This window comes from Gavialis gangeticus, unplaced genomic scaffold, assembly GCF_001723915.1.
Source record: "Gavialis gangeticus isolate Ggan-Ray unplaced genomic scaffold, GavGan_comp1, whole genome shotgun sequence".
Classification (NCBI taxonomy): Eukaryota; Metazoa; Chordata; order Crocodylia; family Gavialidae; genus Gavialis; species Gavialis gangeticus.
Genome location: NW_017728995.1, coordinates 2825619 through 2843137, shown reverse-complemented (window position 1 = coordinate 2843137; position 17519 = coordinate 2825619). Strand labels below are relative to the sequence as shown.

At 39.3% G+C, this 17519-nt stretch overlaps 1 protein-coding gene across 17 annotated transcripts in view; it reads right to left on the bottom strand.

The window, feature by feature from the left end:
- Window positions 1-754: 754 nt before the first annotated feature.
- The window catches only part of MBNL1 (muscleblind like splicing regulator 1), a 227492-nt gene continuing 210727 nt past the window's right edge, over window positions 755-17519 (bottom strand). For 11 of the 17 annotated variants that reach the window (XM_019503152.1, XM_019503166.1, XM_019503150.1 and 8 more), the window contains 4 exons: window positions 12327-12362; window positions 11528-11622; window positions 7260-7334; window positions 755-3471 (listed from right to left, as the gene is read on the bottom strand). In XM_019503152.1, the coding sequence (XP_019358697.1) occupies window positions 7278-7334; window positions 11528-11622; window positions 12327-12362 (188 nt within the window). In that variant the 3' untranslated portion in view covers window positions 755-3471; window positions 7260-7277. The remainder of the gene's footprint in view (window positions 3472-7259; window positions 7335-11527; window positions 11623-12326; window positions 12363-17519) is intronic. The other 6 variants (XM_019503153.1, XM_019503156.1, XM_019503160.1 and 3 more) reach the window with 3 other exon arrangements.

Sequence of the window (17519 nt, the reverse complement as noted above, 5' to 3'; positions counted from 1 at the left end):
CAACGTTATTAATTATTCAATATAAATACTGGAGATGCCAGATAATATAATGGCCTAATCATTTTTTCTTTCCAGCTTTGGCTTATAAAATTACATGGTTTCTTGAGTGCTTTCCATTAAAACGGTAAAATCTGATAGGTTTATTTTTTCACCTGCTAAAAGAACAGGACCACTACAGCAATAAAAAATAATCACATAACAACTACAGCTACGGTGTGCTGTTTGGTTTGCCTGTTCATGATTTAACTCTTTTTGTGAAAGTCAATATTTGTTTTGAAGGTTTTTTTGTGAACAATAAACCACTGAAATTGTCAAACTGGTTTGAATAGTATAATATTCTTAATATAGTTCTTTTTTGATACTTTAAACATGCAGTAGTTTTTGAATAATGTACGGAATATTTGATCCATGATTTCACCTTGATGGTTTGAAGTACCTGCTTTTTAAATTTTTTTATAGATATATCTCTCTCTCTCTCTCTCTCTATATATATATATAGAGAGAGAGATAGAAACAAAAATATATATATATCTCTCTCTCTCTCTCTCTCTCTCTCTCTCTCTCTCTCTCTCTCTCTCTCTCTCTCTCTCTCTCTCTCTCTCTCTCTCTCTCTCTCTCTCTCTCTCTCTCTCTCTCTCTCTCTCTCTCTCTCTCTCTCTCTCTCTCTCTCTCTCTCTCTCTCTCTCTCTCTCTCTCTCTCTCTATATATATATATAGAGAGAGAGAGAGAGAGATAGATATATATATATTTTAGTAATGATTTTCAGGCAGATTTGACCCAGTGGAATTTTTGTCAGTCATGAGATCTTGGAAGGATGGCATATCTTTCCAGCTGAAAAAATCCTGGCAAACTACAAGCTGTCCACATAAAGCAAAGCAACTTTTTGAAGGGGTATGGAGTGCTAACTCTGTGCCACTTTTGCAAGCAATTTTGTTCAGCCTGTCATTTTTATTAGCCTTAACAAAACTCCTTGTAATTATAGACATTTTTATTCAAAATAAGATCTTACTATTATACAGGTTTCTCTCTTTTTTGACTATATACAGAAGTGCAAAAAGTCAACCTTCTCTCTATACGTTCCCACATGCTAAACTGCAGCATAATCAACCCTCAAGAGTTTGCACACACGCTATAATTCTTGTTACGTAAACTTTGAGTATTTGGATTATCAAAACAAAAAGTCCCTTGATCTATTGATTATGCAGCTTATTTATAACAAGGCCTGATATTCAGGGATTTCAAAAAATATTTAAACAATATTTTAACATTTGAAATGGATACAGTAGAAAATAAATTTTATTCTAATATCTAGGAACTAGATTTTCTTATAATAACTAATTACAAACAAAATAAATCATCAAAATATTACTCAATTGTCTGCCAGGATTGTTGCGATAGCAACAACTTAACTTCTTACTTAGCAATGATTATATAATTATAAGATATCCATATAAAAGATCTTTGTTCTTTTAATGAAAACTAGACAAGAACTAACAATGACTGACATTCTTACATTGTAATATTAAATCAGTAAAATATAAATCATTTAGTTAACAATACGAATACTCATATGACACTACATGTAAATTCAAAACTGAGTATGTTATGAAGAAAAAAAACCTACATTTTTATTTATTTTTTTTGTATTTTGGAAAAGTCATCAGTAAAATCTAATAAAACAAAATTCTATAAACTGAAACAGTATTCAACTGGTAATAGAAAATGAAAACAATCTAATAAATGTAAGAAATAAAAACTACATTTTTAACAAGAAAAATAAGTAATATTCTATAATGTAAGTAACTACAATAACATGTGAAGTCACCTATACTTTCTTAACACGATTGAAATTACATTGGTATGGGTTTTAACCCGTAATGTAATAATCTAAGGCTTTAATAGATGTACAGTACAATCAGTAAAATCAACACATCATTCTTATACTAGAAAGCATCTCTCTCAAGCATAAAAACTTGCAGTAAACTTGGAAGTATGGAAAGTTCTAGAACTGAACTCTCACTTCTTCCACTCCACACTATACTACCAGTGACCTGGCCCCCACTTCAGCAGTTTGCTGAACAGAGCAAAAATATCCTTTACTAGCTGCAACATCCAAACCACAAAAAGGAATTCCTTTGGATGAATCCATTCTTAAAAACTTGAATGCACATCTATTTTTTATTTTATTTTGTAAAGGCTTTCTAAGGCTATAAGCAGTTAATCTGAACAAAAAAAAAATCACATATAAAACTCACCCAAGTATTTAACCCACCCAATTTCTACACTAATTAACATCTCCATTTTTTTCATATTTTGGTTTGTCATGCGGCTGATGTCAGTGCTTCTTTCTTCTTTGTTTAGAGTCACCGTTTTGAAGCGTGACTTTGATGAAGCATTTAAGCAAAAGTGAAACCCATCTCTGCAAAGCATTTATAGTCTTTTGACTTTTGACAGAGGCTATAAATAGAAGCAAAATAAGTTCCTCAAACGTTTGTTATTGTGTCTCAGAAATGGCTTTTCCCTTTTGTATATCGTGTTATATGGTATAATATGCATAAATATTACATTACAATGTCTTAAAATAGTTTATATATGTGTATATGTCCAGTATGTGTTAAGTTAATTTGTATCGATAAAATACCTTTCTTGTGCTGTCTACTGTTATGTAAGGTAGAATTGGCCATTTCTGAGACAACTTTGGTTTTGAAACAGAATGGTGCCCTTTGACTGATCAGTACTAACAAAATAAGCAAAAATGTGGCTCTGAAAAATAACACTGCAGAAATAATACTCTAATTTGATGTACAGTCTATGGCACTTCATGAGAATCCTTTACAACATGGTACTTAAAGCCATTGATGTGCTTTAAAATATACACAGTTGTGGTTTTGCTTGGCACATTCATCTCTGTCAGATACCTCTCTTACCACTTCTTACAATCTATTACATTAAAAATATTACTCTTAAACAAAAATTACTGTGCATGCACGCTCTCATCTATAATGGCAATTTTAAATACAAGGTGCACCTTTGTTATTTGTAAACCTTGAAAGAAATAAACTTACTTAAAAAAATTATATCTTGGTCTACAGACGTACCAATACATAATAGATTTATGATTACATCATAGTCTGTCTTTTCAAGATGACTTACATGAGTATGTAGGAAATAGACTACATATGCATATCTAAATATATATATGCATACTTCTGTGCTAGAAAAGATAGACAATGTTGTAGTTTTAGACAATAAGATCACCTCAGCACAAATATCAATTCAATGTACAAAGTATATAGGCAACAGTGTGCAGTGGATTTCCAAGTTCTTGTTTCTTCTTGTTAACATGCAATGTGTGGACGTCTTACTGCTGAGGGAGTTTCGGTGTGTTTCTTGACGGTATATACATTATGGCTAATGATCTTGTCCTTTCCTTTACCCAAGCACACTGTCCTCTTTCTCTTTAGTATGATCTAGAAAAGGAAAAAGAAAGGAAAGAAATTTAGCATGTTCATTTATTCCCTTTAAGTACCTTATGGGCACAGTCTTGCAGTTTCAGCACGAGGGGAATCTGTCACCGAAATTAAAAGGACTTTTGCACCAGCATAGCGATGAGGCTGGGCACCCCAGCAGTTTTCCCAGTCACTCGGCCCTAGTTATGCCAATGGAGTTTTGTATACCAAATGTAAACAGTACTATTTCCCAAATAATATATTCATAACAAAGATATGTTTTACAGACATTATTGTGTAATGATGAAATTATTTATGAAACTAGAATGCCATCATGATCGAGCCATATTTCCTGCCTGGCCCTCCTCACCCCTATAGCTACTAAAGCTTCAGGATTAACAGAGTACTAATTAGTTATTGGGGTTTTACTTAGGACCATACCTTGATACCACTGACAAATGCAGCCAGTAACATTGAGTTTGGTGGCAGCAAGAATTTGGGTAACATTTTAAAAACACCGGAAGTCCACATCCTCTTCAATGACAGCAATTGGTAAACACCAATTAATTTCATAAGACACACGAAACATGCCTAAATAAATTATTTTGGGATTTGGGCTGTACAAGTATGTCTGTTTAATGCCAGGTAGTGCTCAGCAGGGTACTTCAGGTTAGGTCTGTGTGTGCTAACTTCAGAACAAGAAACAGCAACAGGCCATGCTGCAACTTGGCAAATTAATTATGCTGAGAAGCAGAGTGCTTAAGTCTCTTTGAAAATGGAATTTGGACTGCAAAGTCATTTACATCCTTATGAAAATTATATCCCTGGCCACAAATGAGAAGAAAATTATGATTCTATTTTAACAAATAAATAACCACACTGTCAGGTTAAATAGTGTATTTGGCTACGGTGAAACCATCTCTTTAAGAAAACAACAGAAATAGGAAAGCTGTAGATAATAAAAATGAGATGCTAAATTGCAGGAGGCAATGGTCTGTGGGAGGAATAATTAATTATATATATGATTTAGAGAGAATGCAGTGAGGAAATTAATAAGGGGAGGGCATAATTGGAAATAGCTTTTAGGCACTCTATAATTAACCTGGGTCTACCACACAGGAGACCTGGGTTCAATTCCCAGACACTTATACAACTACAGCCATGGAGGCACCAAACATCTGGACTCAGTCTGGTCTTTGGATTCTGTCTTAGTGGCCTAAAGGGAGGATGGAATTTCCTCCAAAAATTCCTGCCCAGGCACATGCATTGAAGGTCTGGGTGGCCCTCATGCATATACCATGATCCAGGAGGATCGACGGTTGCCAATTAACCTGGAGAATTCATTATAGGTTCATATTTAGCCAAATAGCTTAGAGTGAGTTTTTAAAAAAATATGACCGGACTATATATGCACTGATAAACCCTGTTAGGGTTAAGATTTGCAAGTAGTAGGTACAAGTAGTAGGTTCCCCCGGGCTTAGACGGCTAACTTTGTATCTCCTGTAACCTAGTTGCATTCCCCCCCTCATCCCCATCCCTATCCCTCGCTTGTTAGTCCCTCGCTTGGGCGATCTGTATTTCCCTACCAGCTTTGTCATCTTTTTTGGATTCCCAATCCTAAACATATACTAATAAAAGTCAATTTGTTCTCTTACGTTGGGCTTAAACATCAACTAATGTCATGAATAAACTTTTTTCTTGGCTGAAGAAAGCTAATAATCAAGTGGCTATCCAGAAACACGCAGAGCTATGATTTATTTATATGTAGGGTATGACCATAAATGAAACCAGTTGTGAGGACAGAGTAAACAATACATTATATTCCACTTAAACCTGAAGAGTAGATGGTAGCTCTGTAATGGAGAAAGAGGTGGAAATGAAGGCATATATTTCCTTCCAGAAGCTATTAAGTTATCCTAGCATAGTTGGATGAGAAATTCTATAAGGCTAAACCAAAACAGAGAGCTCATATGTCATAAATATAAACTAAGATTTCATGATTGAAAATGCAGGAAAAAAAATCTCAGAAACAGAGACAAGTGAAACCAACTAAAAGCCTGTCTGCAAGGAAAGAGGCTAAATTATGAGAAGCTGATTGTAGTTCAACCCCAAACTATGCAAATATAAATTGAATTTGCATTCTCCACATGACCTCTCACTTTTCTGTAACCTATATCACAAAAATACCTCCCATAACTTACTATAATTTGGCAGTCTCTGCTCCAAGGAATCCAGGGCTTAGTTAGACTAATAATTAAACTCTAATTCTCATTTACAGAATTTTGCAAATTTTGTGATTAAACAGCTCTTTCAGAAGAAAGCCTCAGTATAGCCAGGTGCCCTATTTATGGCCCACAGTATATATCAGAGGTAGGCAACCCCCGGCATGGGTGCCAGAGTGTAGCACTTCAAGGCATTTTGCTTGGTACGTGTGATCTGGGGCAGATAGCGGAGAAGGGGCCAGAACTGCAGTGCCACAACAAGGACCAGGCCCCTTGTGGCTCCCCCACTATCTGCCCCTGGCATGCCAACTTCTTACAAGTTGAGGTCATGGGTTTTTTTGGCACTCTGCCCAAAAATGTTGCTGACCCCTGGTATATATGAAGTAGTGCAGTCCCTAAAAGAATCCTTTTGTTTTATAGATTCTGGATTTATTAATAAAAGATTTCACTCCAGACTGGCATGATGTGATTCCCACCCTACCAAGTCTGGCAGGCTCGCAAGTTATTTTTCCCCAGCTTATGCTGTCTTTTTAGGGCAGTGGAAGGCATCAAACAAATAAGCCTAAACTAATGGGATGGCAGGATTCTCCACCCGATTCAGCCTTTCAATGGGTGCTTAAATTCTACAGGAAGAAACAGTTTAATTACTGCTGACTCACTGGCATATATGGGGCTTACTGGGTTCCTCTTCCCTGCTCCTGCCAAAATGAGTGAGCAGATGTTGACCCGAGGCTTCCAGAAGCTAACAAAGCACGGCAATTTGAACACACCTGGCACCGTCTCAAAGTCAGACACTTCTAACGAGATGGGCTTGCTTCTCAAAAAGGTCTTTTGTGTGCTTTAGATTATGAATGCTATTAATTTAAACTTAATCACTGCTGTATCTTTTATGTCCAGTAAGCAGATGATAATAGATATAAAGGAACTGAGTTTGCTACATCCCATGCCCCCTGACAACCGAAAAGAGCTCTGTATCCTCTGTAAGGCCACTGGCACCCAGGAAGTCTGCAGGCACACTGGTTGCCCAAGGTGAACCATCATTCTTATACTGTGGACAAAGCCTCTGACTTAGCATCCAAGAGGCAAGCAGAATCGGCATGGCAGCAGGTACAGAGTTTATGTCCTTGGGGATCCAGATCTCTTTACCAGTGCAAGCACCAAGCAGGACTGTCTGTCAGTTTTATAAATCACAGGCTACTAGGCTCATATGTTTCTGGAAGGAGGGTAGTTAACCACTGGCCTCTTTGCCGGCAGTGCCAGCAAAAGTGCTATCAGTACCAAATATATGGCAGTTTGGCAATACTGCCTCTGATGTACTGGACTGAAACCACTAACTTGCATCACTGATATTTGTCCAGTTTCTGTAATCCGCTGTTTAAAAAAAAAACCAAACCAAAAAAACAATTCTACATAAAAGCTATGGCCCCCATCACACAGAAGTTAGTATCAAAGAAACCCATGTCAAAAGAGCTTCTACAACACTTTAAAAAAAATTCTCCTTCAAAAACAATATGTCTCAGTAAAAGACAAGTTATTCCCAGACACAAAGAGCATGAAAACTGTGGAAGCAACACATCAAAAACTTACTGTTTGATGACAAAATGTCTACATCTGTGTAACATATTTGTGGCTAGTCAGATGTTCCGCAGATATTATGGGTATCTATAGGTAAAAAATGTAAACAATGAATAATATGTGCAACACGTCAACCAGGAGAAAACGCATTTTACTATCAAACATTACAGTAGTTCAGAAAAAGCAACAATCAGCTGTGAGGTGGTGGATTTTACATTGTAACTACAGTATATGTTACAGTAAACTGAAGTGCTACAAAAGCCAGTTAAAACTGAAAAAAACATTGTGGTAGGTACACTTGACTGATGTATATAAGTATTATTGGTTGTTTAGAAAGTAAGAGAAGTTAAAATCTACAGAAGTTCATGCAGTGCAGTCATTGAAAGGAGCCCTTTTTGTTGGCCTACACAAAGTTCAATGATTTGGGTATTTTACTAAGTCATTTGAAACAAACACCACAGCCAGATTTTGAGGAGTGTTTGCTAAATTAGTCTCTGGGTGCCAAACCAAGATGCCTTGCATCTGTTTTTTCACAGGTGGTACAAATTCACAGATTACCTACACCGTGTATTCTTGCCGCCTGTGAAAACCAGGAAGTAGGTTCTGAGTTGGGCACTGAAAAAACAAAGATTCTCTAAATTAGCAATTTATTTTTACAATGTTGGCCTTTGTAAACAGGACTCATCTACACAGCTCTCTGACCACTCGTCAACAGTGTGTTTTCCGTAAGATTAGCTTTAAAAATGAAACTGACAATATAACAATTACAAAGAGCACAAATAGCAAATCAAGACACAAGTTAGACAGCTCTTTCCTGGAGTCCAATCCTGCAGGCCCTCCAAGGTTTAACATAAATTAAAGTCAATGGGAGTGCACATACACAGGCCTTGCAGGATAGAGAACTTAATGAGAAAAACAAGACTGTTCGAAGTGAACTACAGATGTTAAACGAGCAGTATTAAACCCGCACCGCAACAAGAGGCAGGGAGTCAGACTGAGGCAGAGAACAGGTGCACTTATGTACAGAAAACCAGGTCCAGCACTATGTCATAATCCTGACTTAGATGTTGTAAAGAGCTGTGGAACTTGAACAGATAATATCCCCTCTCAGTTTGTCATACACATAGCTCCACAGAAGAAAGGAAGGGTGGAGTTTTTTTTCTTAACTAATCACTAAGCAGAATGTTTTAGTGGTGGATCTTTCCAGCCCTTACATCCTTGCTTTACTTTTCATATAATTTTACAGCATTTCCAACTAGCCCAGAAATGTGCTCCAAGCATAATGAAGCTTTTCATACCATTTTTTCTACTGCTGCAGGAGAAGATGTTGCACCCAACTGTGTAGAAGCATCAGGGATAGTGCTGTCAAAACATACCAAGGACCTTCAACACCAGTCAATGAAGATGAAGGGCCAGATCTTAAGACCTTATGCATGCATGCACATTGCACGTGTGGCATTAAATCATTTCAGCATTGCTTAAATATTATATACATATATTGCTATATATGTATATATTGAGGTTTGGCTGCAATACTTTACTGAAGTGTGTTATGAGGGGTCCAGGGAGAACAGGCATGAAATGGTCAGATTCTACAACAGCAAGTTTCCCCATTATCTATCTGGGGGAATGCATAGCAGCTTAGACATAGAAAAGACATTTAAGAAATCTTTTTTTTTTCTGTGGCTTTGTTTATTCTAGGAATTTTATGGACATATGTTGGGTACACAACTCAAATGACTTAAGGTTACTTGAATTGTGAATGAAATTACTCATACTGTTTACATATTTCTGATGGTTATTTACTTAGCTGACACTTACACATAGGTAATTGTTTTTGTAAATGAGTTTTCTGGGATTTTAATTCCTTTTCTGATCCAAATTTTCAAAAGACTTGGTCCCTCAATTGCAATATTTTTCACTAGAACAAACTGTTACTTGATCAGAAATATTGGAAACTACATCCAACTGCTGTGGAAACTAAACAGTATTTGGTTAAAATGCCTAATCTTTTTCTGGGACTTTAAGATTCATTGTTATAAATCACTGCAGTGATGCAATTCTCAGGCATGATGTTTTTGAGAATCTAGTTACTGTATATACCACCAAAGGCTTTATAGTTGGCTTGGCATCAAATATTAACGTACAAGATGCTCAAGGCTGATAGCAAGGCTCTGGGTCTAGCCCTGAAAGACACTAAATACATTCCACCCTATAGGTTTCACTGCAATGGGTAGCACACAACACCCTGATGGAAGAGCTTTGGCACTTCACAGGAATGGGCTCAGGATTTCTAAAACCAGCATCCAGTTTTACAGGTGCAATTAACTGCAGCTGTCATAAGAACAGTTGCCTGAAGGTGTATTTTTATTTATGCATCTGGATCTGATTGCACCTGCAGACTTGTTTGCCTTTTATGGTAGGATTTTGAATCCTCCAAGTTGGCATAATGACTGGAGCAGACTTGCATCAAAGGCAGGAACTTTTTAAAGCCAGCCCTTCTATACCATCACTTAATGACCCTGGCAATCAACTGAAACTGCAAAATAGCGCACAGAATTTTGTGGCTGAACAAAAGTCCCTTTTGCTCTAAATGCTAAAGGAATATATAGGACTCCCACTGAATTCATGTAGAGCCCTAGCTACCCAGCATTTGGTATCACATTTTCTGGACAGTGGGTGTGTCCACATGAGATGCATTAATCTAATGAGCAGTAAAGTGTCACTGTCTACACGTGTGCAGTACATTAGGCTAATGCATCATTTGCTAGTTCCAGGAAATATAGGTACTAGATTAATGGCACATTAGCTACTGCACAGTAGCACATGTGTAGACACTGGCCAGGAGCAATTTGCTCCTAGTCAGCTCAGGCAGCAGAGGTACACTGCTACCTGCCTAAGCCCCAATGCAGCAGGGAGCTGTGCTGGCTACAGGGGCAGCTGTCTCCCTGCCACATGGGGATCGGGAACCGGGAGAGCTGTCCCAGACACACAGCGATCTCCAGTTGGGATTGCTGTGGGACCCAATCTCTATGTGGCTGGGTTGACTTAATCTCCACATGACTGGGATGCAGCAGTCCCAGCTGCTGGGACAGCTCTCCTAGCCACGTGGAGACCGGGTCCTGCAGCAACCCTGGCTGCTGATCTCCATGTGGCTGGAATGCAGCAGTCCTGGCTGCCAGGACAGCTCTTCTGGCCATGTGGGAATTGGGACCAGCCCCTGTGCCCCCTGCCACCCATAGCTTGGCACCTGAGGGAGTCTGGGGCTCCTCCTGGTTGCTGAAGTGGTGCAGACCAGGGCAGGAGCAGCCCTGGAGTTAACTGCTTCCATTGGGAGCCAATGTGCTTCCAGCGGGCACACTTTAACATGTATGCAGGGGCATAGTTTAATGTTCCTGAATTTTCTGCAAAGAAAATTAAGGGACATTAATTGCACATGTAGATGCACCCAGTAATAGCAGGCAATAATTCTAAAGGCCTAGTACAAACATGTAAAATTCATGTCAGAATACATTTGAATAAAGGAGTTGTGCACTGGTCTCTCGGATGCTTTTAGTCTTTTACATTCTGAAGTACAAGAATAAAAACAAATTTGAGTTTTTGGTAATCTAAGAACAATGTAGATGAAGCATCAGTCAGAAGGGATGGGAGTTAAACACAATTCCTGTTCCTATTTTATACCCAGCTATGGCAATATTCATGGTAGCTGCCTAGAAAGAATTTGATTAGGTTTTTAATGGACACTGCATTAGTTAAAGTTTGTCCATGGTAAAACTCATCAGGTATTTCCCTAATTCAAAAATTTGAACAAAGGCTTGCAAGCATGTTCCTGTGTGGCCCAATCACAATGTTTTTGTTTTGCTCTTGGAAGAGCTGAAGAGAGTCAGAACATGTTCAGACTACTAAAATCCTGATCCTGCAATCCCTCTGCACCCAGCTTCCATTGGCTTTGATTGGAATGTGAAAGGAAATGGAGGCTTTGTGTACACAGAAAAAAAAGCTTTCTTGTGTATCATCCCTGACTTTTTAAATATGCGAGAGCAGAAATAAGCAGCATGGCCTATAAGTTAAGACTGAATCAGATAATCTCATGTCAGATATTTTTAGCATCAGAAATGGAGCTGCAGCACCATTTGAGCATGGATAAAGGCTTATTAAGCTAGGCTGCAGATCTTAGAGAGAATGTGTAGGCCAACAAGAGGTAAAATCAAAACCCCCATGCTCATTAAAAGCACCAATTTCAAGTTGTTTTTAAGGAACAAAGCTGTAAATTAGCAAACCTGGTTGGCTGTGGCTGTTGCAGCGAAGGGAACACTTGTGGCAGATGTTGTTGCTGCAGACACAGTGGCTGGCGTAGCACCGTGCACCATGGGAACTTTCGGAAGGAAAATCATATAAAGCAAACATACAGAAGAGTGTAGCAGTATGGGAACCATGGCAACATGTGGTAGAATAATTGAGCATGGTATTTATCACAGCAAGAAGCCATGTGACGAGACATCATTGCCAGCGAGTGACATGCAATCACAGTGCAAAAGCAGGACAACATTCCAGGGGCGGGGTGGGGAGGGAAATGAAAGAGAAAAAAGGGGAAAATGCTTGTTACCATCAAATCAGGAAAATCAAGACAAACAAGCTTACCCATTTCAATACAAAATCAAAACAAGAATTTTAAAATGCCCTTACATTTATGACTTACATCTGAATAAAAAGTAAAAAAATCCACCCCACGTATTTACTACAAGCTACAATTAATCAGTTTAAAGGAAAATGTATTGCTTAAATACAATAGTAAGATACAATATGTTACTTAACATAAGATAGTTTCTGAACACTGGAACTCATAGTCCAATCAAAATCCACCAAGCAATTCAGAAAGCTACTATACATAGTAAACAACATCTATGTGTCCATGTCAATTAAATAAAATGATTGCATTTAATTGACAGGTGTTAGTGCAGGGAGTTGGGGAAGATGGACTGCCACAACAACTATCAGTTAAAACCTAGCAGTGGATTTTGAGGGTCCGTGAGCTGCACCACAGGTTTAAGATAATCAAGAAACAAAGCTGGCACCTACCAACACTTGTAGCGGGTGTCATGCACAATATTGAGCCTGCCCATCATGCATTGCAACAGGAAGGTGGATTTGAAAAGGGAAAAGAATTAAAACAACCCATCACACGTGTAATTAGCAAATTTCATTGAACAAAGAAGAAAAGTTGTTATTATGGGAACAGTGGCATGTAACTGTCAGCACAATCAAATCATACGATAGCACAGTGATCAATTAGAACTAGTCTTAAGTGAGGGGAAGAAAGCTAAGTGAACTGTGTGCTGGTATAGTTAGCTTGTCTTTACTTTTCTCTAGCATTATTTGTCTTTTTACTATTATTAGGAAAGCTTTCCTTAGACTTATTTTAAAATTCTGGTTTATGCGACTGATTCATTTTTCCTTTCTGCAAAAGAACTTTTTTTTTAGCTATATGTATATTTTCAGAGTAAAGAAAGTACTTTAATGTATTGTCTCCATACAAGAAATTCATTTTCAGAAATCTGGGATGATCCTAGCACTGCAGTTATATTGGGATATACAGGATAGTTAAGAACAAAGGGGAGGAATTAGTTTAGCCTTTGCTCTCTGATCTGCATCCAGAAGGGGTCCTCAGCACACAGTTTGCCCTGAGTTTGCTCTAAGAGTCAGTGAGCATATTAAAGGAGAAAGTGGAGACTGCAGTTTGAAAATGGGACCAGACCCGAACGACCTTTAGTTCTTCTCTGAATCTGGCCATAATGTAATATAGCAGGAGGGTATGTTCTTGTTTTTTTCCCAAGGGTCTCAGAGGTACTTGTGGCCCAAGGAAGTAGTCTGCCAGTGGCTATAGTGGCACTCATGCCTTTAACCCCTGAAAACCCACCAGGTTCTGGCAGGCCAATTCTTTGATGGTGGGGGAGGGAAGGATTTCTTGGGTAAGTTTGGATCCTTTGGGAGATTTCTCCCCATGACCATATTAGGTGGATTTTTCTGTGGAGAGAGGTGATCTGACTGTTCACAGCTAGTTCTGGGTCTTTACTACCACCAATCCCCGTTGCTCCCATGTGTTTTGGTATTGCCTAAGTGTCAGGACAGTAGAGATTTTGTGACCACCATTTATATATTGTGGGGTGAACTGAAAATGAAGTGCTGACTTTCAACTCAGATTTTTGGCAGGTTTGTTTACTTATTGTGGAATTTAGAGAGAGTATAACAACTATAGATAGTCCATAAAGTCCCCAGAAAAATGTGAGGCTGCCTGATTGACATTATTTCTTGCTGTAGGATACACTTTAACTGCTTGTAATTTGTTGGAAGGGTAGACCCTTTGGCTGAGATAGAATGTCAGCAATACTTAGATGACTAGCCTGTCACTCTCCTTAATACAAATAAGAATACTAGGGATCACATCAGATAAAATCTTCAAAGAGAACACAGTGCCAATAGGAGTACTGCATTTTTAGGCACGCACAGTTTCTAGTCTGCAAATTTCAGTAACTGGGCAATCCCACTTATTTACTTAGCAAAATGCTTTTGTTCCACATTGTGAATTTTGTACTTGCCAATCTTTTGTTTCCTAAAGAAAGACTTTAAAATTAAACTTTAGTTTATAAAGTCATTTTTTCATATTTCATCATATCAATGTTTTTGAAAAGACTCTCTCCTTTATTTTGTAATGACTCGCCTTATTTACAGTCAGATACATTTAGATACAATTTAGATCAATTTTATCTAAATTAATTTAGATAAATGTGATGATTACCCTGATATGAATAAAAATAAATGACTCAGGAAGCGTTGAACAGAGAGCTCATAATCGAAGTAGACACAGAAATTCTCTGAAAGACAGTCAATAGGAGCTACTGCTATGCTGTTTCCTTGAAGCAATATGGCAATAACAAAGAGACACTGTTGTGTTTGAATAGCATGACATGTTATTTTCTTAGCTCTTGTTAAGTGGTATACAGAATTGTAGGTCATGTTGCAGTGATTTTTCACAATCCCAAAGGCCATTAGTGGGGAAAAAATCAGTAATTTATGCTAGGCAGGACATGAAAGTTATTGCCTTTCAGTATAAGAAGATGTGTTTAAAGCTGTGAGGAAAATGGAATAATTAATTCTGCTATGTAACAAAACAGAATGAAAATATTCATGAAGGATGGTTTAAAGGAAGGATATTTAATGTTATGGCCACATCCTTCTTGTGTCATCACCTGTTAATTGCCACTGAAGACAGTGGGACTAGTTGCGAGAATACATGGAGCAAAATGTGGCCCCAAGGTACAAACTATCAGCTAACCAGTGTAACAGTGCTCTGAGTTACACCCATGCAAACTCAGTGATGTCACTCAGACTGCAGAGATGTGGCTAGAGCACACTGTGCCCTCATACAGCTTCCCTATTTATTATGTTTTTACATAGTTTATTGTATCTACATGCCAAATATACTGCTAGATTTTTGTAATGACTCTCTGAAATATCAAGATTGAGTTAGCTTAAATTTTAGTTTTGCATTATCTCCATTAACATTATAACCAGTACACACAGTTTGAAAGGGAATTGCAGCAAATGAACAGAAGGCAGCAATGAAAATACTAGCTATGGTGCAATAACTTGCAAATATGAATACATAATGCTGTAGGACCCTCTTACCAATAATAAATAATCATTTCTCTATGTCCTTAATATTCATTTTAACTTCAAGTGCTTTAATTTACTAATAAGACTGTCCAAACAGTGAACTTCCTTATTCAGACATTCCTTAGCCTTTCAGCATTTGATTTAAAGCATCTGCTATATTAATTGATTGTAATTTCATAACAAAATTAATTCCATTGCAGAATATGGTAATTTTGATTAATTCTATGTTTGCACTGGAATGCTGAACAGCGCCTTGTCCTCAACATTTATATATCTACTAGTCTTGTTGTACTATTTAACCCAGTTTATTCATTCAGTTAAAACCACAAAGCACTACAGCGACCAGGTTACCAATAGATAACATGAGTGAGTGCTTCAATCTGAGGGCCTTGTTATACATTACACTGTGAGCTGCTCAAATGTTGATCAGCGCTAGTGCTAGCTTGAATTCGGAGCAGTCAGCACGTGCAGACCAGCAGGGGCCTGGAGGACTGAAAGGTAAGAATCCTTGCCCCCCGCCCAATCCAGGCTCCCTGATGCTCCTGCTGCCCCAGGGGGTACCCTGTCCCTCCCCTGTCCCCCTTCTGCCCTCTTTCCTCACTTACCTGTGGAAGTAAGGAAGAAGAGGTCCTCCTTCTGCCCTCCTCCCTCACTTATCCCTGTCCCAGGGATACAGGCAGGGAAGGGCTGACCTGCCTTCCTGGCGCCCACCACCACCTGAGCCTAGGCCAGAGTGCACTGAGCCTGGGCCAGAGAGCAGCAGCAGCAGTGGTGGTGGGAGCAGTGTCTGGGCAGGCATGTTAATACTTCCTTGCTTGCACCTCTGGGACAGACGATGAAGGCAGCCAGAAGTAAGTGGGGGGCTGGGGTATGGGGGTTAGTGAGCAGGGATCTGGGGTGCTGGGGCGTAGGGCAGCAGGCCTCATCTGGGCCGGGGGGGCGGGGAGGAGATGGTGTTCACACTAACGTGAAGGCTAGAGTGACCACACATTAATGTGACACAAGGTGGGTAACACGGATCAGAGAGAAACCTACGGTGAAGTGGCATAACTTTAAATTGCCTAAAGAGTGTGTAAAACTAGTGTCAGGTGTTAATGTGTGGCAATCCAGGGGTTAAGTGCTCTAGGAGCCACCTAAAATTAACATGCAACAAGGCCCTGAATGAACCATTTGATCCTTTTCCCACTGATGTTTTGTGCAGGAGTAAAAATGGTCCCCCAAAGCACTTTCTCCTACAGAGGAAAGTGCAAAATTTTCAAGGTGTTTAGATGTCTAATGAAGCTCATGGCCACTTGTGGGATTTCACTGGAAGTTATATGGCTGAGCACTTGTGAAAACCTCCTGGGTATCTATCTGTGTCTATTTAGATACCTAAATACATTTTCAAATCCGAATTTTTTTTCAGTTAGGGTCCTAAGTTGACACTTTATATACTGAACTAAGATTATGTTCACATGTTTAACTGAACTCCTAATTGAAATGATAAGAAGATAACCCTTTAAGCACAAAGGGCAACATCTACAAAATGATTTGGGCCTCCCAATGCTCAGCATAGCAATACCTAAATTTTAGATGCTCGGTCACCATTGAAGAGTCCACAGTCCCATTCAATGTATGTGGAGAGCTAGATGCTTAAGAAATGGATCAACTAAGTCAATAGGCAATACTGAGGATAGGGTGAATCTTATACTCAGCCTGGCTTTGGTACTCAGGTACTGTAGGCCTCTTATGCTCAGGCCTACAGAAAGGTAGCCTTGACTGCTCTGCAGCATTTATATGCTTTTGTCATTTCTTTTAGGGAGTAAATGTAATTTTTCTCCCCTATAACAGGACTGAAGGGGAAGAAAGGTCCTTGCTTATTCAGTGATTAAAGTATTCACACTGGATGGGGGGAGGAGTGAGTCCAACTTCAACTCTCAACTTCTGCTGAAAAAGTTCAAATCAAGCTATCTGCCACACCAAACTATAAGCTATTTTGGGTTTGGGGTAGGGGCACTAAATCCCCTTCGCTGATGCTATTCCACTTTACATAGTATAACTGGAGATTCAGTAGAAAGGTAATTAGTAGGGCTATGCAAAGCTTTAGGTGCTGATTTGATTTGGAGGAGATTTGGCCCAATTTGGCCGCTGAATCTCCAAATCTGAATAAAATCGGGAGACCACGTAAAAGGTGAGAATCAATTCAAAGCTCTCTGAATCTATATGGAAAAGATTCAGAGAGCTTCGGAGATTCAAGCAGTCCCCACTGGCTGCTGCACGGAGCTGGACCTGGACTCTGTGCTGGTAAGGGGAAAGGGGGGCTGGAGGAAGGGGAGGGGACCACAGGGGACTCCTTCCATGCCCCATCCCCTGCCTGCCTCCCCATCCCCACTGAGTGCCCTCTGACCCCCGCCCGCTGTCCCAACCCCCCCACCCCCATGGCTGCCCTGCCCAGCCCCAGGGTCTTTTAAAAAAAGTCTCATACTCACCAGCTGTTGCCAGGTGGAGGGGCAATCCCCACTGTCCCACATTGCATGGGGGGTTCTGCCACAAGCCCCTGTTCCCTGCCCATTATCCCAGCCTCCCCCATGGCTGCCCTGTCCAGCCCCAGCTCCCGAC